Below are 24,794 nucleotides of genomic sequence, written 5' to 3'. Positions count from 1 at the left end.
TCCAGCCTTCCCCGCTAGCTCATACCTAGGTAGATATCTAGCTGGGTGGGGGGGAAGAGGGGAGCCTATATTTGCGCTCCTCAAAGTAAAGGAGTATAAATTAACCATTTTAGTTTCTGGAACTTAAATGCCTTCGGTGGTGAAATCATTGGAAGAAGGAAGTGCCGTACTTGGAATGATTATGATTATGGGTAAGTAATCTACACATATGTAAATTGGGGCCCATCTAGAGCATATACCAGTTGTGGATCAGTAACTCTATTTCCAACATATTCAGTGTGTGTTGAAAGCACTAGCAGTGTGGGGTACAGTGTGAATGGGCTGGCTCAGGTAGGATGGCATGTCTCACCTGAGATAGTAGTGGGGGAGCAGAACCCGGTGCTGAGCGAGAGGCAAGCGTGGAAGTCAAGTTAAGGCACCTGAAGGCACGACTCAACCCAGACAGGGCCATCCTCAGCCTCAGACAAGCAGGCCGCAGGAAGGAGCCAAGAACTTGCTCAAAACAGCACAGGATCTGCACGGAGAAAAAAAACACAACCTATTCAGAATGGACAAAATAGAGAGGGGTGAACTCGAAGGTTACATAGCACAAATGTGCCGAACAACATTGCATACCCCACTTGGCTCTGCCGTTTTACCACCTTAACTTCAACCCCCCAGAAGGCCATTGTAAGAAATTCAGCTGCTCACTCAGCTTGTTAATATTTCACTTGGGATTGGTGTCATGACCAGCCATCATTAATATCTGCTATAAACTAAGAAGACATATAATCCTGCATACTTCCATCAGCCTTTTATTAATTCTATAAAGGCAAAGTGAATCCATATTCCTCTATGTCAAGGCAGTTACATGTCATATATACACAAAGCAGTTACCTGGCAATACAATGTCATATGTCAATGCCGTTATCGTCTCAGAATTTCAGGGCTCTGTGCGATCGTTTCTTCCCCGTGCTCCCACCCTCCTTGAGCGTTCTGAGACACTGCCTGTATACAGGAGCCTTATCAAAAAACAATACCATACCATGGGCCTTATTCCGAGGTCGGTGGGTTGCCGCCGACCTGGAAACACAGAATCTGCCTGTATACAGGAGCCTTATCAAAAAACAATACCATACCATGGGCCTTATTCCGAGGTCGGTGGGTTGCCGCCGACCTGGAAACACAGAATCTGCCGCCTAACTTCCTGGTGCCACCTGGACATTACAAGTCCCGGCGGCGCGGAAAGTCATGAGGCAGATTCAGTAACTCCCCATAGGATTCCATGGGAGTGGGGAGATGGAAGCACCGGCGCAGTTGCTAATGGTGCCAGTGCTTCCGTGAAAAGTCTGCCTGCAGGGGCCGTTGAAGCCTGGCACGTCTGAACCATGGCTGTTTCCTAAACTAAAGAAGTCAGAAAGCCGAATGGGAATTTATAATCGCAAAATCCCACAAATACTGGGACGAGGACGAGCGCTTAAGAGTCACATAGCAGTAGCAGTTAGGCAATTAAGCCTGATTGCCCCCACCAGAGGGAAACTGAGGTTTAAAAGCCCCCATGAGGTGCAGGCAATGAGAAAGAGCTAGAACTGTGGCTGGAGTGGATGCAGCATTGCCAATCCAGGCAGAAGTGGGAGAACCAAAGGGACGCTGGTCTGTGATGCAGATTTCACATGCTTGTACCGAGAAGGTCTTGTTCCTCCAAACTCTGGTGTACAGAGGCTGCCTTTTCCTATGTGAGCCTAATTGCAGAGATAGCGCAGCAGGAAGCGTGTTGGAGTCCGTGGCGAGAAGTTGCAGTGCTGCCGTATGTCTCAGAAGCAAAAGGGGCTCCTTAATTGAGTGGCCAGACCAGAGATGCCTTCAAAAAGGAAGGGTGTGGGTTCATGGAAAGTCAGAAGCCATAGAAGTTGTGCAGCATGCAGAGAAAGTGACAGAAGCCGGCGAGTTCAACCGGCAATTCTAATTCCTTGCGTAAGCACTGCCGGCAACAGTAGTCAGCTGAATAATCACTTGCTTAAGAGTAGAAGCGAGGTAAAGTGGAGTACTGAGCCTTTAACAAGAAATGTGTCACTCGCGTGGGATCAGGTATTCCTTCTCTTCACTCGTGTAAAGAAAAACGCTTTGAAACACAAATTGTTGAACTTAAACTTGTGAAAGCACACAAAGGAGTGGTCATGTGTGGCTAATTAAGATTCCTGTGATCTAAGAATCTTATGTTAAAGAGATCAACAACTTTACAAGATAAGACAAGTGTTCAATCATTATTTGAAGTTGGAGAGCACAATCATTGGCCAAGCCAAAGGCGAACAAGGTATTGTCACAGGTAAGACTGAAACCAGCCTTACCCAGTGACAGAGAACAGTTTGTATTGTACTGTGAGCCAAACAGAACACCTGTATTACGCGAGATAGAAGTGAGCAAGCATTACCTGAAGACAAAAGGGTGGCAACAAAGCTTCTGGGTAATGATTGTGGCTAACAGTAGACAGAGGGATAAAGGCAAAGTGTGGGAAGGGAACCCGCGCCTTATAAACATTCCGTGAAGTTGATACAGCCTACATTGCCAAGGATAGTAAGAAAAGGAGAGGAGTGTGTCCCAAAGGCAATTCTAGGTTGCTGGCCACAGACAGACAATAGAGGCAAAGAGGCCGACCCTTTTGGAAAAGATATATTCAGAGGAAGAATGCCTTGCCTACTTGAAAGTGTTCAAGTGCCCGAAAGTGAATCTTGTCATAATCAAAACTTGTTTAAAGTCACAAAATACTGAAGCAGTAGTAGTGTCACAAAGTACTGAAGCTGTGGTGGTGTATTTGGTTGTCAGTAGAACAAATGAAAGCGGACTACTATGAGGCCAACGAGTGGGACCTCATGGTAAACTCATGTAGAAGTTGATGTTGTTGAAGTAGAAGTGCTGTGAAGTCAACCTGACAAAAATACCTATTGCGACTCCTAATCTTGTGAAAAGAGGCACACTAAAAGTTAACCAAAAACTGTGTTTCATTAACATTTACAGAAATTGTATCTTTTGAACTGTAGCATTTTTACTTGGACAACTGGAAGTTGTGGCAAGTCATCATGGATGGGGATAACATTGATGCAATCCTATTTCACCAAGGAGAGAAAACGGTTTTGCTGTTGGAACTTTGGTTAACAGAACTTTACCGTAAAATTGAAGGAGTTAAGAACTGAACTAAGACGGTATCATGGAATATGGATGTCCTCTCCCTTCTCTTTTGAACTGAATTACCTTGAAACCCAGGCAAGGGGAGTTCACCCAGGTTACCAAGACGGATTGTGAATGGATTGTGAATATCCATGTTGATGTTATTATGACTTGCCATATGTTTCTTTATGTATTTAATGTTTAAGTTGAAGGGACAGAAATCTTATGTAAGAGGGTTTTCTTTCTTTAAGTTTTGATAGGCAGGGAAATCCTTGTCAGAGTAAGGATAGTGAGGCTTTTGATAACATTTGTAATTTGATAAAATGGTTTATGTGGAAAAATCATCCTGGAATTGTCTGCCTCACATTTCTGACCCCTCACACTTGGCTGAAATAACTAACCTGCTTTCACATTTCCTGTGGAAGGTTTTGTTCAAGCCTTTTTAAATACCCACCATAATATTGCTGGTGTTTATATACATCTATATATTTCCGAGGTTTGAGGATCTGCATAGAATCACATGCTTTGAATAGACTGACATCTAGTGATTGGTGCTGATTATTGCATGACTTGTTTTCAAAATTCAAAAAGGACATCGACAGGGCGTTTCTGTAATACTATCCCTACTGTAACGTGCACTGTACCCATGGTCCTTCACGCGCCGAGGTCCTCGGATATTTTTTTTCGCTGGCATCAGAGTGGGTTGCATTACGTGGAGTTCTTAGCTACAGTAGCTAACTTCACATATCGTTAACATTACACTTCATTAATTATTACCACTGCTGCCTCCACGTCCTCCATAGACGCGACATATTCGGCGGTGCTCGACAAAGCGATAGCCTTCTAGACGGGCCAACCTCAAAGGACCTTCTTCGACGGGCCTTCATTAGGCTTCGGCCTACACAGTAGAGAGAGTGGGGGGGGGGGGAAAAATCACACATTGTCTCCAATCATCCTTCCCTATTTACTCCCCGTCTGGCTGTCTTTCCACATTTACCATGGAGAAAACCCAAGTTCTGCCCATCTTGCAACCGTATGTTTCCGTGGAAAGATACACACAACGTGTGTAATCACCGTCTCCCTCGAGACCACCAGGAGAAATGATGTAAAGCTTGCAAGCTTTTTCATCCCAAGACCTTAAAGGATCGGCTGTCGAAACAATTGCGGCATACGCCATGGCTTTCTTCAGGCTACCCCCGGCACGGAGGAGTCTAATGCAGAATAGGACAGCATTGGCGCCAGTAGTCACACTGAAAACACTATGCGGGAGACGGAAGGATCCTGTGTGCTCGTCCCCAGGTCGAAGGGTAGGCATCATGCACTGTTGTGGAGACATCCCCTGACAGGAACATTCTCACTCAAACATGGGCGAGACACCACAAACACTGAAAACATATCAGTGCCCAAAGCCACACGTCGGTGCAACCACCCAAAAGTGGATCCAGGATGCCCAACACTGCTGGTTCGGCAGGTGTTTTGACACTTAAAAGAAAACCTCCGTGCATGGTTTTCCAGCCTCAATGCATGTCTCAAAGGCTAAACAGAAATTGACCGCTACAAGCACTGTGTTGTAATGTTCGCAGCATACATCTAGTCATGGGCAATGGCACACATACAGATTCTCTCCCATGTTTCCCCAGTAGTGAGGTCGCATTTCATGATTCACCCACACACGGGAGGGAAACACTACAGACAAGTGTGTGTTGTCCACAGTGGAAGACGGCTACTGCATCGAGTTCCTGGAAATAATGCACAATCGTCCGCTCTGGTCCAGAAGAATGTCCAGAGAACATCAACTCATATTCAAGGCAGATGTCCAGTCATTTCTAGAAAAAAGGGGCAATAGAAAGTACCCCCCATCACAGGTAAACAAGGGTATTCATTCTGTGTACTTCCTTATTCCAAAAAAGACAAGACAAAAAGGCCTGGGTTAGGCCCAAGACCTGCAAATACTTATGTAAAGCCTCAAAAGTTCAGGATAGCAACCTTACAAAAAGTCCTCACTCTTCTAAAGAGGGGAGATTACATGGCAACAATGGACATGAAAGATGCATATTTTCATATTTCAGTGTTGCCAGCTCACAGGAAATACCCAAGGTTCAAAGTAGGGTCCACTCACTACCAGTTCAAAGTACTATCCTTTGGGATTGCTTCAGCACTGTAGGTGTTCACAAAGATACTGGCAGTAGTGGCAGCCCACTTGCGCAAGCAATCAATCCCAGCGTACCCTTATCGAGATGACTGGCTCATAACAGGAGGCACACCCCAGATGTGTCAGCAGTACACGCAAGATCCAATCAACGTCCTGTTCCAGTTAAAGTTTTCCATCAAAGCAAAAAAGTCCAGTCTAGTCCCCAGTCAGGTCAAACAATTCCTGGGTGCAGTGATACAGACGGAGGATGCTCTACTCTTCCCCTCCAACGAGAGGGTTCAAAATATGCTGCTTCAAGTCCCATGTTACACATCCAGTCACCACTGTCCTGAGGGTTATGAGCCTTCCTGGAATGATGCATCTTTCTAGTGCCACACGCATGGTTGTTCTTGCGTCCAATACAGGAGCGGCGAGCGAAACGATTATCTCAAGCAAACGGACAATGGGACGATCTAGTGGTGGTTTCGCAGTCTGTGGTGGAAGCACTTCAGTTGTGGACAGAGGAGAATCTGTTGAAAGGCACACCCTTTCTCACTCCTGCAATACAGGCTACCTATCAACAGACGCATCACTTTAAAGGTGGGGAGCTCATTATCTCTACCACATGGCTTGTGCACACAAACACTGTGAACATCAAAAAGGGAATGGCCATATGGGGGTGGGACCAAGCTGATTTGCATATGGTCTTTCCCCTTTCTACAATGGCTTGGATGGCGAAGAACAATGATCTTGATGATTGCCCAGAGCAATCGCCAGCGGTTTAAGATTCATTGATTCTAAACCTTCCGCCATCACCTCTTTGTTTTATTAAAGACTGTCAAACAGACATATCAACATTCTAGAGTTGGTAGCGGTCTTCAAAGCCTTACAAGTCTTTCAACACCAATTGCCAGGCAAGACGATACTAGCCCTTACAGACAGCATGACCGCCATGTTTTATATGAACAAACAAACAAGGCGGGACAGATTCACAGAGTCTGTCCAAACTAGCACAGAAGTTCTGGAAATGGTTTCTCCAGAGAATCAGTTATCCGTCACAACACATTCCAGGGGAACACAACTGTCTGGCAGAAGTGCTAAGCATAAACACAGAAAACGCGTGGGTATTGCACATAGACATTGTGAAAAATAGTTTAGCAAAATGGGGGCATCCACACATAAATCTGTTTGCAACATACGAGAATGCAAAATGCCACTCTAACACATCCAGGTTTCCCCTGACAGAGTCCAAGGGGCACGCGCTGTGGATCAGTTGGTCAGGGAAGTATATGTACACTTTTCCTCCAACACCAGCAATAGATCGCAAGATGCATCAGGAACATGTGACTAGGATCCCAATAGCTCCAATGTTGGTGTGACAAGCTTGGTTCTCACACCTACTCAATATATCAGTTTGACCTCCAATCAAACTACGGTGCCATTCAAACATATAAACACAACATCAGGGGGCAATCTGCCATCCACACCATCCGACATGCAACTTCGCAGCTTGGCTCCTGAGTTCATAGAGTTTGGAAACCTTAAACCACCTGAACGATGCATGGACATCTTAAGGAGAGCACGTAATCCAATCACACAACACTGTTTTAGGAAGCGATTTGTGATACAGTGTAAAATGTCTAATATAAATCGCATTGACTGTTCACCTTCTAACATACTACACTACCTGCTATATGTGTTAGACTCGGATCCAGTGTTCAACTCACTTAAAGTGAATCTGGCTGTGCTTTCAGCCTACACTACCTCGCAAAGCAAGGTGCCTTGGTTGAAAGTTCCAGTTGTTAAAGGGGTTAAAAAGAATGTATCCCCCATTTTCAAACCACCCGTGGGGTGGGATTTGAATCTCTACAAAAAAAAAAGACAACCGTCAAGAAATTGGAGGTTCAATTCCCCGCACTCTACGTGGAGTAAAGAACTCTTCCAAACAAAGATAGATATTGAAGTAAAGATTTAATATTTCAAAAAGGAACATAAACCATACATTTTTTATTTTAGTTTTTCCCAAAAAGATTACTTTAGGCAAAAATAAAAAGGCACAATACAATTATGCATTTTAGTCATACAATATCCTATTAATACGATTTCAAAAGAGAATTTTCTGTGGTTAACAATACAAAGAGGATCTTTTCAAAGAAAAGCCTCCTTTATACACATCTACTAACAACACTTATCAAATGTTTCATGGTTATAAATTTCATGCCCAACGCATTTCGAAAATTGCTCTCTTCATAAGGGACTGAGACCACTAATATTTTCTACAAGTAATAAGAAATACAAGGCAATTAGTATTAAAATGAATACACTTGTAGGCCTTAAAGAAAATGAAAAGTGAAGCCCAGTCACATATCACTAACCTTATTAAATCCTTAGATACAACTGTAGAGTCACTAATCACAGACAATGAGGCACAAGCAGGGAAAAATTAAAATCTGTAGATACATAAAACATAAATAGACCCCTGTCAAGTCCTCACCAATAGCTCCAAAAGTAACATACTCATAAACTGAAGATACTGGACACCACAAAAAACCTTCTACCAGAAGGCGCCAACACCATATACAGGGTCCATGTAGTAGACCAAGACTGCAAAAAAGATAAAGAGCCACGCTATAATAAGTGCCCAGTATTGATATTACAACTATAGACAAATGATTTAAAAGAAACATACTGCTCGCTCATTGACACGGTAAACAAGATCCAAGTGCAATCAAAATGGCACTCACAATTGTTCCTTTTTTTTTTAAATCATTTGCTTTAAAGTTTATTCAAACCTTTGCACATACTTTTTCCTAAGAAATCCAAACAAGTCCCACTCTCTTAACCAGAATTAACTGAATTCTCTAGTTTAGGTGACATAATGTTACTCTATATCACACAACAACTTACCTCATATCAGTCCTAGAACCAGCTCTCACAGAATAAGTGAACTACCAGCATTAACAGTCTCAAGCCATTTTGTCATTATACATAAAGACAAAGTAGTCTTATGAACACATCCATCACCTAAATTAATTTAAAAATGTCATGACAGTCAATCAATTGAACTTCCAGCTTTCTTTCAGAACCCACAAAATACGGGGGAAAGGGCCCTCTATGCACTGGACGTCAGGAGAACAGTAATATACCATCTGGACAAGGTAAAACCTTTAAAGAAGACCGATCAGTTCTTCTTGTCTTTAGCTACAGGTAGAGAAGGTGACCCGGTCTCCAAAGATGTAATTTCTAGGTGAATAGTAAACTGCATTCAACAATGCTACACGTTATCCAACAAGACACTACCTACCGTAGTCCCAGGAGGATAGCTCAGGGGAAACATGCTCGCCTTGGAAGCAAGACGACACGGAGCACCACAGGTTCGAACCCCGGGTCCGCGATTAGAAACCTCTGGGTATTAAGCGCGTTATAAATAACCTATCATATCATACCATTCACACTCAGAGCACACACAACTCGGGGTACCAGTGCAACTTTAGCCTTCATTAGAAATGTGCCTCTAGAGGATATTTGTAGAGCCGCAACATAGAGCTCAGTTCACACGTTCATTCAACACAACTGTGTGGATACTCAAACAAGAAACGATTCTCATGTGAGACAGGCGGTGTTGTAACATCTTTTTGCCTATGTTCCCACCAACAACCCACCTCCTTCTCTGGTTCTATGTGAAAATATCCAATTTTAAAGGTCTTAAGAGAAAAAAGATGTACAATGCCAAATGTTCTTTTGATTGTAAAAACAGCATTATAAAGGAATTTGTCTCTTGAGACCTTTAAAATGCGTTTTCTTTTTGTTTTTTTTATATACGGGGGAGGTTTCATCCCTCCCTCCCCCCTCCGAGCCCCCAATGATCAGAGCAGAAAAGGTTTTATTGTTAATTGCAGTTACTTTCCAGGGCCCAGGGGAGCCCTGGAAAATTTAAAATAAAGTCACAGCAATTATGAACACTACGCCGCCCGCCGATTGTGGTGGGCGGTGGAATATTAATAATTGCAGTTACTTTCTTTTTAAGTTTCCTGGGCTCCCCTGGGGAAGCCCTGAAAACTTAAAAATAAAGTCACAGCAATTATCAACACAACGCTTAGCCTGTCAGCATTCTCTGCTCTCCAGCAGCAATAAAAAAAAGCTCCCAGTAGAGAGCTTTTGCTTGATTATTGCCGTGATATCAGAGGGAGGTGCATTCATTTCACAAAATGGATGCCCCCATGGTACACACTTTAAGGCTCATTTGCCGAGAATTTTACATAGGAACTTTAAAAACAAATATTGTATGGATTTTTTTTATTATGGCCCATCTTTTAACCTCTTAAGTGCCAAGGATGAGCTACCTCGTCCTTGACATTACATTTGTGATGCCAAGGACGAGATAATCCTTTTTGGAACTTCATTTTGTGTGATCCCTGCAAAGCACAATCCCTTATATTCCTCAACATCCCCAACTGCGAAACCATAGTCATACACCTATCAGTGAATCCTAAAACTAACATCACATTCATTCTGGTGTAGAGACCACCGACATACGATGCAACCTTCATCAACAACTTCATAGAAGCCACCACCAACCTAGCCCTCAAGCACGAACATCTAATAATCCTGGGGGACTTCAACATCTAGTTTGAAGAAAAACATGCCAACTCCCAAAACTCACTGATTGGACAGCTAATAACCATGAAACTACAACAGCTGGTCAAAGGAGCAACACACTCGGCAGGAGACACCCTCAACGCAATCTTTGCCAAGCAAAAACCTATCACCACGGCACCACCGATACAAATACTATGGAGCGACCACCACATCATCCCATTCGTGATAACACTACCAACACAAGTCTGCACCCAGCCACCCAAGCTCGTCGCCATCACAAAAAGGAACTGGAAAACCGTTAAAACAAGCAAAATAATGGAACAACTGGAGATTACCAAACCCTCACCTACATAACTAGAGCTGGCTGACCTAGATGGGAAAGCAGAGCTACTACACAAATGGATTGTTGATACAATTGAAAACATTGCCCCAGGAAAAACCATTCACCACTTCAAGAAAAAGGGCAATGGCAAAATGGTTCACCCCACTACTAAGAACGATGAAAAAGAACAACAAGAACATTGAATTGGGATGGAGAAAAGAATACAACCAGGCAAGAAAATATTGTTCCAGAAACAAATCCGAGCCTACAAGAAGGAAATACTAAAGGCAAAGAGAAGGCATTATGATGACAGAATCATCAATGCCAGCAACACATAGAAAGAAATGTTCAACATTGTAAAAGAAATGAGAAACGCACCTGGCTGCGACAATACTCCAATCCCCTCAGAAAAACTCTGCAACGACTTGGCAGACCATTTCAAGAAAACAATCGACATCCAACAAATCATACAAAACAGACCAACCAATCATAACACTCAACCAACCGGACCCAAAGAGGAACGACAACACAAACTCATAAACTTCCCTGAAATATCAGCTGAGACTTTCGCCAAGCTGGTAAAACATAGCAAGAAGGCAGGATCACCCATGGATCCCTGCCCCCCTGACATCTACAAAGCAATCCTTACACAAGCAACACCATCTGAATATTTCAGAAACCTCCTAAATCATTCACTCGCAACAGGGACAGTACCGAGATCCTTAAAATCAGCATACATCAAACCACTTCTAAAAAGACACAAGTGGCGATGTGGAAGACCTCTCCAACTACAGACCAATTTCAAACATTCCCTACCCGGCAAAACTCCTAGAAACCTACGTATACAAAATAACCCACGAATATGTAGAAAAACACCACTTGCTAGACCAAGCACAACAGACTCAGCACTACTATCCATCTGGGATGACCTATTAACAAATGCAGATTCAAACACAACCTCAGCCCTGATCCTGCTAGACCTCTCCGCAGCCTTCGACACAGTCAGCCATGACTACCTAACCAAAAGACTGGAAGACATAGGCATAATGGACATGGCACTACTCTGGATTAAATCATTCCTAACAGACAGAACAGAAACTGTATGGCTTAAACCCTTCAAATCTAATCCACGAGTTAACGACTGTGGAGTACCACAAGGATCTTCACTATCACACCTATACTTCAACATATACCAGACTCCAGTAATTAGAATCTTCAAAAAACACAAAATCACATGCGACAACTACGCAGATGACACCCAAATCATCTACAAATTCGAAGATAATCAAACCGACCACTCAACCATATTCAAATGTCTGAAAGAAGTCTTCAACTGGATGAGCGCCAACAACCTGAAAATCAACCCAGGAAAGACAGAAATCATGATCATATCCAATAACCAAGAGAACACCACCTACATTCCATGGCCGACTGAATTAGGAACTGCGCCAACGCCATCTAAGTTTGTAAAGAACCTGGGAGTCCTGATGGACAACACCCTAACCTTAGAACCACAAATAAATGCAATAGTTAAGAAATGCTTCTTCCTCCTTCACACAACAAGAAGAATTCTACCTTTACTCTCCACCCACAAAACACTCACAATCATCGCCCTCATCATGTCAAGAATCGACTACGCAAACAGCCTCTACCTCAGGATGCCAGAATACCTTATGAAGAAACTACAACGCATCCAAAACACAGCAGCCAGACTCCTCCTCAAACTTTCCAGAAGAGGCCACATCACTCCAGCACTAAAAATACTTCAATGGCTCCCAATCAAACATCGCATCACCTTCAAATCAATGTGCATAACGCATAAGGCAATCAGCGGACAGGGAGCTGAATTCCTGCAAAAGAAAGTAACACTCTACAAGCCAACAAGACCTCTCAGATCAAGCAACGAAATCTGACTGTAACAAAAGCCATACCTCAAGAATAAACTAGGAGGATCCTCCTTCTCCCACCTGGCTGCAAAAACCTGGAACATCATCCCAAAAGAAATAAACACTGAAGACCACCTACAGTTCAGAAAACTACCAAAAACCTGGCTCTTCAACACCGCAGACTCAACTTAAAACAATCAAACAGGAAAGACAAAGAACAGAATGACAGAAATTAGGATGATACAGGCACAATAACGAGAGACCACACAACATCGAATAGGACACAAACAACCCCCGGTGAGGCCAGAACTAGAACCCCTAGCCAATTCCACCAACTAGACGGGGATGGAATCACAAACTCATGCTTACCACGCATACAGAATGGTCTGACTGAGATGGAAGGGACCAAACTTAAACGCGGTCTATGATTAGGGGGGGGGTCCCGTGTGAAGGTCTGTTGGGGTGTCGGCCGGTCACAGATCTGGATGGAGATGTAGAGATGCTCGAGCACCCCACCACGAAAAATATACAAGCCTAACGCTTCGCTCCCAAACCGCCATGCCAATCTACCAACCCACTAACAATCTTCACCCTTTGCATACACCCCTAAAACTCTAAACAAACACAACCAAAGCCAATAAGCACAACAATCCGCACAAACGTCACTACACAGGAACAACAAAACAAACCACACAGACTCACACAACCACCACCCCCCAGTTAGTGGGGAAAAGTGGGTAAAGTGCAAGGGAGCAGTGGTGTGCTGTTGGCAGCCTCAAACCAGTTAACACCGTTGGCTGGACTTGGGGTGTTTCCTGGTTGGCAAACGTCATGTGCTGTTGTGTGAGTCTATGGGCCTCATTACGAATCAGGCGTTAAGGGGTTAACGGCGTCATAAACGGCGCCGACCCTTAACGCCTGATTACAAGGTCCCTTAGCGCCATGGTGATATTAACGCCTGCTTTTTGCAGGCGTTAAAATCCATGGCGCTAAGGGACCATGGTGCTAATTACGCCACCGTAATTTACGGTGGCGTAATTAGCGCTTTCCCCACTCCCTTTATGCCCTATGGGGCAAAAATGGGAATGGGGAAGGGTAAAATGGGAAATGGGGATTTACCGCCCCACTCACCTTGGAATGGGGCGGTAAATCCGCCATCCACCATGGTGTAAACATACTTTACACCATGGTGGTAAGGGTACGACCCAGGCGGTAATTTACCGCCTGGGTCGTAATGAGGCCCTATGTGTGGTTTGTTTTGTTGTTGCTGTGTAGTGAAGTTTGTGCGGATTGTTGTGCTTATCCCCATCTTTTTTTCAGATCCGCCAGTGCGCTAGGGGACCACTCCGGTGGTGATAGTGTGTGGTACAAATATCCTTTAACATTAACATATTGACGTGGAGAAATGATGTCGGAGGTCATCCTGAAGACATGCAGTTACGTTTGTGGCAGCCATCTTGGAGCATGAAGTCTGCCATGCTGGACATTGTATTAGTACGATACTGAGGCATCTTGATGCGGAGAACAGGACCCTGCACCTTGGCATGGTAGCGCTGCGTCCAGAGTGTTTGCCATTGATACCCCGGTAGGAGGGGATTGAAGCGATCCTCTAACCAGTAAGTGTTTCCTGACAGCTAGTCTAAGCAAAGCATGTGATTCAAAGCAGATCCACCAGCCTCAGCAGACACATTTTACATAATTGTTATGCTCTTTTTGATGCTTGCGTCGGCTTAGATTCATGTGCCCCCACACTTCCTCCCCTCATTGGGAGTAGAGGGTACAGACATATTACACCACCTTCACTTTCATGTACTCTAACACACACTTCATGTATCCTCGTGTCAGAAACAAAAGAATCTGAGGACCTCAACTCATGAAGGACCATAGGTACAGTGCACATCACAGTAGGCAGAATATTAGACATTCTTTGTCGATTGCCCTTATCGAGTTTCGAAAACAAGTCATGCACTAATCTGAGCCAACCACTAGAAGTCGGCCTATGAAAAGCATGTGAATCTATCTAAGCAGATACAAGCATCAGAAGAATGATTACAGGCATGTAATATTTGGCATATACACACACACACTAGCTATAGAAAAAGACCATTACATTCTACACATCACCCAAATCACTTCTACACCCCTAGATTGATTTCTCCACAAAATGTGATTTTATGCAAATGTTTACTTTGAGCAACAATCAAAAATGTGGATTCTACAATATACTGTGAATACCCAATTAAAACATTTCCTCTATCCCTCACTAATATAGCGACAGCAACACTATAGTTAATATTACATGATACTTTACATAGGAAAATGTCAACGTTTTTCCGGTGTAACTATTGACTGTGCGCATTAAAGATCATCAATTTGGCAAGTAACTGATCCGTCCAAATCTGAACACTCATTTCAAATTTGGAGGACATTTACATGTAGAAAATGTGTGTTGAAAAGAATGTTTTTTTTCATTCAGTTTTCATTGACCCAAAGGAATTACCCTGTCAGGACAGATATCTTGAAATGGTCTGCTTTTATTTTTGGCACACACCTAGTTCTTTTCGGGCACTGGAGCATGCCACTACAAAGCCTTCCTCTATCACTTTACAATTTCCCTAAGTAGCACTCCCTTAGCCCATCAGCTTTAAAGGATTTGCTGCCAGATCCTTTCATGCAATAGGGTAATATTTGTGAAAAAGGAAGGTGGAAGAAGAGGAATTATTTCAGAAATGTCAATTTCAGCTAATAACAGTCAGGTGACGCGTATCGTAAAACATGGGGATCAGCTTCTAAAGGCTATAATAATCTGTGTCAGGAATATTGTTACCCACTCGTAGTCCTCATTTAATTTTATCAATCTTAGAAGCATGAAGGGCTGATTCTCTCTCGACTGGGGTTGTGAACTTGAGATGCACGGCGGAGTGTTGCACGAAAGCGATCTGACTACAGTTTCACGCAAAAACTGCTGTAATGTATTTTTTATTTATTTTACTGTTTTCATAACGCACCTAATTCCGTACCTGAGTTTGGTTTCTAAACGCAGATCCGGGATTTGAACCTCTGTTGCTGTGCATGGTCAAGCTTTCAAGACCAGCGCATTGCCCCTGTGCTATCCTCCGTTCACGAGGATACTGCCTGCAGTGTATAAATACTGCAGTGTTGAAATCATTAAATTCAGTATTTCTTATTTAATGTGGCGCCCTACCACATACCGCACAACATATTTCAGCAAGGCTGCCACCTGGCACCGCTTCTTTTTATTCTCTGCATGGTAGATTCTGACCCAGTAAAGAATAATAGCAGGGTGTACCCACCTAGGCTAGGAGACAATTAATTCAGCGCATTACTTTACACTGATGTCACTGTCATCCTGGCACTTACCCCTGTGGAGGCTTATCTATGCAACAGAGTGGCTAACAAATTAAAACTAAAAAAGTATAAAACTAAACTTGTGATGTTTGGGAGAAAGGATAGGAAACTGAAGTGGGAGCTTAAAGGGATTTGCCTCCCCCTCAGTGAAGGTAGACTCTTACATGTACTTAGGTATGAAATTTACATGGGACTGTAAGTGGTTGCAACTTATTAAACATCAGGCAGAGAGGGCCAGAATTGGCCTTCAGGGCCTACGCAGGTTTTATTTTAATTTGGTGCCTGAAGATTGGATAAATGCATTGAGGTTTTTAAATGTAATGTTTTAACTCAAATGCTGTATGGCAGTGAGATCTGGTTCTACTCTTCTTGTGAACCCCTCGAGATGGTACAGCGGCAATTCTGGCATCAAACTCTGGGGCTACCGCCCGGTTGCCCAAGTAGGGCATTGAGGATTGAGCTGGGTATCCAGAGTATCACTTCTTTGGCACAAGCCAGACACCTAGCCTATTTTGCAAAAAGTAACACTAACCAGACCATCTAGCTGGGATTTTCAATTATGGAAAGCCGACCAGGAGTATACAAACTGGACTGGTATAATCTGGAAGTGGACTCTGGGAACGTTTTTTGCCAGGAAGAAGAGCCAATTATGACCAAGTTAAAAAAAAGAGAACAAAATTTGGTCCGGAGGAAATTGGCTGTAGGTAGATTGGGATAATTTGTGCTCTACCCTTCCACGCAGCCTATATACAGTATAAGGGGAGCCTGTGTGCCCTGCGGCCAATATTAAATTTAGATTCCCCAGAGGGACGAGGATTCCTACTTAAAGTTAGGCTAAACCGGTTACCACTGGCGAAAAGAACTATCTGGCTAAAGGCTTTGGCAATTGTGGTATGGATGAGCAAGAAGACATGGAGCACTTTATTTTGCTACGGTCATTTTACAAAAGGGAGAGGATGAGATGGCTGAGACCTCACTTCCAAGCATCCGATATTAGAACTTACAAGGAGGTAAAGGTTTTATTTTTTAAACTCTAATAATACCCAATTTCTTTACAATTTGATGAATTACCTAGGCCAGTCTTTGGAAAAGGGGTTTTGTATAATACATTTTAGGGGAGCGGGGGTTTAAGGAAAAGTCTGCTGGTGATTTTTAACTGTAAAGGACGCAGTTTTAACTGGATGGAGTTAGATTTCATGGCTTTGTTTTATTATGCAATGCATATTATATGCTAATGGCGAAATCTGAATAAATATTATGAAGTACAGCTCTGTCATAGTATGGAGTAACTGCAATGCAGTACATTAGAGGCACAAGTTATGTATTACAGCGTCTACAGAAATGGCTCCAGTTTGCACCTCCTCTATTAAGTACTTAGGCATCCACATATCACAAGATATCCTTCCACCTTAACCTTAAATCAAAATACAATCTTTAATCAAATGAATACTTTAATAAATCAAATCAATGGTTCCCCTCCCCCTTTTCTCTCTTGGCGGGGCTGCCTCGATTCCATCAAAATGATGCTTGGACCGATTATTTTATGCTATCGTTTAATGATCCCAATTATCCTACCCTTTATATTCTTAAGAAATATTGGCAAATTATTATCCTAATTTCTTTGGAATAAAATGAAATCCCAAATTGGCTCTTAAATTTAAAGTCAATAAAGATAGTGGTGGTGTAAAGTTTCCAAAGTTTCCAGATTTAAAAGCCTTCCTATGGTGACACATCTTTCTAAATAATAAACCTCAGATGACAAAAGCCCCTACTTGGATTAAAATGGAAGCTAAATTAATCCCACCTCTTTCACTTAATCACTTCTTTTACACTGCATTGTGGCCTGGCATTACAAAACATCCTCTTTTACATTCCATATAAAGGCCTAGCACTGTTTGCTAAATTGTTCCCATATATGATATGATATGGTATGGCATTTATAACGTACCTATACACAAGTGTTTCAAGGCACGACGAGGCAAGGGAGGGGGAACAGAGGGAAGATAACGACAATGATCTTACTAGACCAGGTAACATTGAGATCGCGCAAGAGCAGGGGAGGGGGCAGTGCTATACATAGAATCATCAGTAAGAATAAATAAAACAATAGGAAAAGGTGCAGTCAGCTTGTGGCAAGTGCAGGGATAAGTGCAGACATCAAGTGTCAAGAGCTGGTGGGGACTGTAGGGATACAGATAAAGCCCCCAAGTGCAAGGGTTTGCCATGGAGGCAGTGCAGGTGTGCAGCTGGCAGGGGAGGGGAACTGGGCCCGAGATCAGAGGGTAGCCAACTGACCAGTGCAGTTTCAGTCAGGAGTTCAGCAGGGGAGAGGAGGAGAGAAAGCAGAAGCAAAGAGGAAGGTCTTCTACTAGGGGTCCCAATACCAAGGATCTATGCTAGGTCTGGGAAAATGGCCAAACTGTTGACACAATTCCTTCTGGCCGGAAGAATTACAGTGGCCTGCTCATGGAAGACAACCGACGGCCCCTCAATGATTTGCTGGTGGCTCAGGATCTGGGACATTCTGATAGAGAAAGTCACAGCAGCAAGGGCAGGCCTTTTGGATTTTTTTTTTTTTATTATTATTTTCTTACATATGGGCTCCATTCCTAGACTACGATCAGAACCTTCCAGCGTTGACCCACAAACCTCAACTGGCCAAGTGGGTCCTTTATTCAGGCGCCAACCCACCTTCGGCTCCGCTCACCTGGCCAGACCATGAGGAAGACTAACTCTAGGGGGGAGGAGGGGGCGCGAAGGGGTGCTATTGAATTGAACTCTGCTCGCTCAGTCACATCCTTTTGGAATTAGCTTATGATAGGTTTTTGATCTGCTTGTATCGCTTCATCTGTGCACTGGTTCAAAAATAAACATGTTATAAAAAGATGAAGGTCTTGAGGTGCTTCTGGTACCAGAGATGGTTCTCCTCAAGTTTCAGGGTGGCAGGGAGGCTGTTTCAGAGGAAGGCCCCAGCCGAAGAAAGAGATCTACCACCAACTTGTTGCTTGGAGAAGCGACTGACCCTAATGGAGTTCGAGGCGGATGAGCGAAGAGCTTGAGAAGAACGATATTTAGGAAGAGAGAGTTGGAGGTATTGAGGCCCCAGGCCCCAGAAGGCCTTGTGGACAATGCAGAGGGTTTGAACTTAATCTTCGCAGCCATTGGGAGCCAGTCCAGAGATTTCAGTCCTGGAGAGATATGATCTCTAGGCTTGAGGCCAAGGACAAGTCTTGTAGTCCGTTCTGGATACGTTGCAGAGGGCGGAGAGTGGAAGCAGGTAGATTTAGAAAGAGGCTGTTGCAGTAGTCCACGATCTGATATGGCAGTTATAACGCGCCTATACACAAGTGTTTCCATAGTCTGCAAGCCCCTCCTACTACACTCATCCCAGTAAGGGGTGTTAAACATTCATTAACGTCCTTGGAATCCATTCAAAGTAGATTGGGACCTACAGCACCTGTACCATTTGGAGACCAGCGAAATAGTAACAAAGGGGGAAATGAATTGGAAGAAAATACTGATTCCCCAAATGGACCTGATGAGTATATATGATTCAGAATAGAGAAGAGACACTTACAAACCCAGTCGGAGGTCAGGGTAGCTCGACTAGCAAAACCCAAATGGGGTGCACAACGCCTCAAGGGTTATCGGAAGAGGATCAAAGAAAAGGTCTTGAAAACAGCCATTGTGGAGAATTACTAACCCCGGAGGGGAGTCCTTTTGGCCATCGGGCGGGCCACAAGCTGGAAATAGAGATTGATTTAACTTGTGCTAACCCAGTAAAGGAGGAGAAAGCCGCGGAGACCGAAGAAAATAGTTCAATTTCTCTAACAAAAAGCTGACGGATGCCCTCACCTGAGAGAGACCAATTCACCTATAGAAGTCTCGGAATGGGAAAAAGAAATTGCCGACCACTTCCCGAGTCAAAATGAGTCACTTGAGGCGATATGGAAAGATGTCAGCCCCTGGAATCCAACTAACCTCGAACAAACATAGGATGCAAGAACGGAGTCTATAACAAAGGACATTTTCCTGCCATTACGGCAGAAATACAATATCAGGGGGTTAAATCTTCCCCGAGACAGAAAATAATTAACAATGGAGACGAGACCATGGACGCGGAAAAAAGGGGAGACCGAAGGAGGGAGTACCCAAGGAATACCTCAGATGTAGATATTGAAGTGAACAAAACAGAGACGAGGGATGAAAATAACCTGTCTTCCGAGGCTTGGTCGCAAACATTTGGAAGTTTGAGCGGTAGTGAAAGCCAAAATGTCCCGGTTGCAAACCTGAGTAATTCGAGGCTGGCGAATAAAATAATGCAGGACATCACAAAACTGAAAGAGAGAAAAGAAAAAAGTCTCCCCTTTATAAAGGAAAGATTGCTGCTCTTGATAAAGAACATATACCGATGGGGCTTATGGAAGAAAAAGGGAGAGATCAAAAGCCGATCCCACACCACCATAAACAAACAGCTACCCAAACGACTCAAACTCCGTTGGTAGGGGAAGAAAGATCGACCCTAGAAGGTATGACTAAAGAGGAAGTGTCACAGTTGATTAGAGAAGCTTGCCAAACTGAAAGGATAAATGACACAGCGCACATCCAAAACGTGATCATGGCATCCCTTACCATTACCATTGCTCCATTCCTTAAACTATATGAAGTAGTAAAAGACTCCATGCAGGAAGTGGCCCAGTCCAATATACATATCAAATAACCCAACACGGAAATGGAAAGCTCTCTGAAGAGACTAGAAACAAGAACGGACAGGGAAGCAGAGCAAACACTAGCCTGGAAAAATCGATTAAGCGATTTAGCAAGAAAAGACGCATACGATAAATCACTACTGATGGAGGCAGTATTAGAGGATTGCAAATGGAGAAGCCTGTGTAAAAAAGAAAATCCGACTGATATGATGACAAAGAAAATAAATCCTGGAAATGGTCCAATGAAACTAAACCAGGCGGATGGTGTAAAACCAAAGAAAAAAGTCTAAACACTGAATCAATTGACCTGATATCCCCAACTAGACAGGTAGAGAAAAGAGGGGTATCTACACTTAAATCAAACTTCTCGATCTTTGCAGGTTTGAATTCGCTCACTTCCAATGCCCAGGATTCCCAGGGAGAAAGTTTGGTGGCTAAAAATTTGGAAAAAGTAAAAAAAAGTCAAAGAATGAAAACTTAAAACGGAAAGCAAATGGGTCCAGGGCATTTTTGAGAAATATAAGAATGCCACCGAGAAGAGAAAGTCTGCAATGTGCCAAGAAACCTAGGAGAGAAATGACACTTAGAGAGTATAGTTCCTCTACCTGACATCATGGCAATCAATAATAAAAATGCTACTGAAACAGAGAAAGAGGAATGGGCAGAAGCAGAGTCAAATGCAGATCTAACTGATCTCATTGAAATAATGGACAAAAATAGGGAGGACGAAGAATGGGAAAACATCAGTTTATCTGATTGGCAGGTCATAGGAAAATGGGAAAAGGATTTCCATGCAGCACAAGCCAAAGATTCAGCAACTCAGAAAAATCAAAGAAGTAAACTGACAACGGAGGAAAAGGCAGAGGTCAGCTCGGTTGGGCAATCAAAGAAAAGAACGTCTCAAAAAGATCAGAGATGTGCTACTTCTTTTAAAACACTAGAACAAAAAAGGATGAAATATGCAGATGAAGAAAAAGGCAAACAAATTCAGCTGGAAAAGTCATCGCAAAAACAAAAAAACTAAACAAAATCAAAAAAATGAGGAACGAAAAACTGAAAAGGGACCAAAGAAAGAAATCGCCTATTCGGAATGAAAGGAAAAAAAATTAAAATAAATAACAAAAGAAATATCGACCAACAAAAGGATGGTAACTCAAATTAGAAATAACATCAAAAGGCCCTAGAAGGGTATTACTAAATAGGAAATACCTGATGACTCTCTTCAAACAAATCTCAACTCTACGAAAGGTCTCAACGGAGGACATAAAAAATAGTTGAGTTTGTGACAAAAAAAGCAACTGGACCAGGTTATATTACATCTAAACTCAGACAGGATAAAGCAAAGATTGAGGGAGGCCACAGATCAATTGAAAGAAATGGGATTCTGATTAGACCCTCTGGAAGAGAAAGAGAAGCAAGATAGTCCAAAAGAAAGTAGTGTAAAAGAACAAGAAATAAAATGGTGAAAAGGACGCTGAACTAGCCAACAAAAAAATAATATCGAGAATTAACTCAGCGAGAACAGAAAGGACTATAGAGAGAATAAAAAATCATTGCCAAGAATGCAAAGGGAAAGAATTCCGGCAGCAGAAATAAGTGGAAAGAAGCTGGCGATGCCACTGAAAATAAAGCCAAGAAGAGCTGCCCAGTGTGACGCAAAGATAAAAGGGGGACCCCACACAGAAGCCCTGGTCAGATCACTGTGGACAATTCAGGAAATACGAATAAAAGTAAAAATACACCCAATGAAGGTAACAAGAAGATCGATGACTGGACGTGGATGGCAAACGCCCTAACCTCTAAGAAAAAACAACAGATCGATGTGGAGTCCTTCAAAAACATCCACTTTGCATCATGGAACACCAGCGACTTTAAGCATCTATTTTGGGTGGAAGTTATTTTCTGGGCAAATATGACATCATATGTATCCAGGAATCCTGGCTGAGGAAAGCCCCACTCTGTGAGAGTTATGAAGTCTACATAAATCCGGCCCAAAAGGGCCTGAAGGGGAGACCTTTTGCGGGCCTGTTGACCCTAAAAAAAACGGACCGTCATTTACAAGTCCTGGAACATCACACGCCAAATCCTTTCATGCAAATTCTAAAAATAGAAATTAAATCAGAGCCAAAAGAAGGCCCAACCAAATTGCTACTGATTAATACCTATTGGAGTGAAAATATGTCCAAAGTCGAAAGATATATAAAAGACATCATGGAAGCCATCAATCAGTCAATGATGGAGATAGTAGGAACACCTAGTAGGTAAAGAAAAATGATGGATGGAGGAAATGAGAGCCCGGGATATGAAGATGATAAATAGTGAGATCAGAGGCGACCTGTTGGGGGCCAACACATGGCATTGTGGAAAGAGTGGAGCTTGTTTGGATTGTTTTGTAGGAAGTAATACCCTTCAATGGGTAAATACCAACATAATAAAGAAGCAAGTAAACAGCGATCATAGCCTACTGGAAACCTACTGGAAACCGAGCTATCTTGGAAAATAAGAAAAACACCCATAATAAAGGTTATGGCTGAAATGGAAGTATCTTGGGGTAGATATCGATTAAAAATTAAAAAACAATTGATACCGAAGTTGGTGGAGGAATATAACAATGCTGTAGGGGAAAGGCTGGACGTGGTTGAGTACAGATGGCTGTTGGAGGCATTTGAGGTCAAGTCTGATCCCAATAGAGCGCAAATAATTACAAGGCAGGACGCATATGATGAATCCTTAGTCATCAAAAGGAAACAATACAGAGCTGAACTAGTACAAATAAAAAAGAAAAACACCTTGGAGAAAGAGGAACAACTGAGGAAGTGTCGGCAAACATCTAAAAATTGGTTAGGCTCTACAAGACATCAACAAGCCCAGAGAGATGCAGAAAAAATGTTAGCCGCAGTGGAAACGTCCAATACAAGAAGCCTGTGGGATATAATAAACAAGAGGGACCTCTGCCAATCAGCGATAGGTGTAAATCAAGTGTCAGAGGAAAATCGGATAAATCATTACACAGCCCTATATGAGGCGGACAATGAGAAAATAGAAACAGAAAAAGATCATGATGCAAATCCCTGGTTAATTGAATTTGACCGTGACAGCATCGTAGGGATGATAAAAATAATTGAGCTCCTCCCGGGCGGCGGGACCCAATTGTATCTCAAACAAAATGCTTAAGGACAGCTGTGAAGAATGGGCAGACCTAATATTCTCATTGTTCCAACAAATAAGACGATCCAGACGAATTCCAGCATTGTGGAGAGAGACATTCATTGTCCCAGTTTATATAAAAGGGGACATAGGCGACCCTAGAAATGATAGGCTGATAGCACTGCTGGATTCAATAAGTAAGCTGTTTGCGTCCATTTTGTTAAGAGATCTGAAAAAAATGGGCAAAAAAGGCTGAAATTTGGGATAATCGACAAACGGCCTTTATTAGTGGAGTAGGTACATCACTAAACCTGTTTCTATTAAATCTCCTGAAAGCAAAGGCCCTTGAAGGTAAAAGAGCCATCTATCTAGGCTTTATAGATCTCGAACAGGCATTCATGGGATAAACCGCAACCGCCTGTGGTCAAGGATGAAAAGCTGGGGTTGCCCGGCCAATCTATTAGAAACCATCCAAGGCCTGTATACTAATACTACTGCACAGGTACAAACGGCGGCAAAGGGGACGGTGACGGAAAAGATCAGGACTTTCAGAGTTATAAAGCAGGGCTGCGTTCTGGCGCCCTTCCTGTTTGTTATATACATGGCCGATATGAGGGCCTCACAAGGAAGGATACGAGCGTTTACCCCCAAGATCGAGGGTATTGAAGTGCCATGGGTGCTATACGCGGATGACGCAGTATTTATGGACCAGACGCCCATTGGCCTCCAGAGACGGATGGTGGCATTCAAAGAGTACCTAACAGAAAAATAGCATGAAAATAAAACATAAAAAAATATATGGTCTTTAATAATGAAATCCACTTGAGGGAAAAAGAGTGAAAAGAAAAACTTTGCATGGTCGTTAGACAATCACAGATTGGAAGTAGTGGACACAACATTATATCTAGGAGTGAGGATAAATAAAAACAGCAATGATGAGGGGATAATCAGACTGATCCAAGTAAAAACTATTGGCTTTAACAAACCAGTCATAAATCGAAGATACGGAAAGTTTTCCTTGACGCCTATCTTAACCTTTTACAAACAAAAGGTATTAGCCGTAATAACCTCTGGAGCTGAGGCATTGCTAGCCCTTCGCTGGGAAATCTGGGGTGTGTGCGAGGCATATTTTTGGCGTAAAATCATGAGGTTGCCAAACTCACTGCCAGTAGAGATCATCAGAAAAGAGCTAGGGCTGCAATCCCTGGCTTCAATACTATCATGGAAAACCGTCTCTCTCTCTACCGGAAATGTATCCTTGACCAACTACCATTACCATTTGAAACAAGGGTCGACAATGAATGACAAGACACTTCAATGCTGGAAGATCAAATGTCAAAGTCTTCTTGAGCAGTTAACTATCCCGGATGACATTCTGAAATATAATCCGAATAAGGCTAAAACAAACCTCCAGGAAAAAGATTGGGCAGAAACTCAATATAAGACATTGGAGAAAAACCTTTGCTACGATATCATATGGGAACGAA

At 42.9% G+C, this 24,794-nt stretch overlaps 1 protein-coding gene across 2 annotated transcripts in view; it reads right to left on the bottom strand.

The window, feature by feature from the left end:
* MRPL2 (mitochondrial ribosomal protein L2) overlaps positions 1–24,794 on the bottom strand; it is a 223,333-nt gene that overhangs the window by 178,950 nt on the left and 19,589 nt on the right. For both annotated transcript variants that reach the window (XM_069608891.1, XM_069608892.1), the window contains exon 2: positions 350–514. In XM_069608891.1, the coding sequence (XP_069464992.1) occupies positions 350–451 (102 nt within the window). In that variant the 5' untranslated portion in view covers positions 452–514. The remainder of the gene's footprint in view (positions 1–349; positions 515–24,794) is intronic.

Source organism: Ambystoma mexicanum, chromosome 4q (genome assembly GCF_040938575.1).
Source record: "Ambystoma mexicanum isolate Mex_15411 chromosome 4q, UKY_AmexF1_1, whole genome shotgun sequence".
Taxonomy (NCBI): Eukaryota; Metazoa; Chordata; class Amphibia; order Caudata; family Ambystomatidae; genus Ambystoma; species Ambystoma mexicanum.
This window is presented reverse-complemented; position numbering and strand designations above follow the sequence as displayed.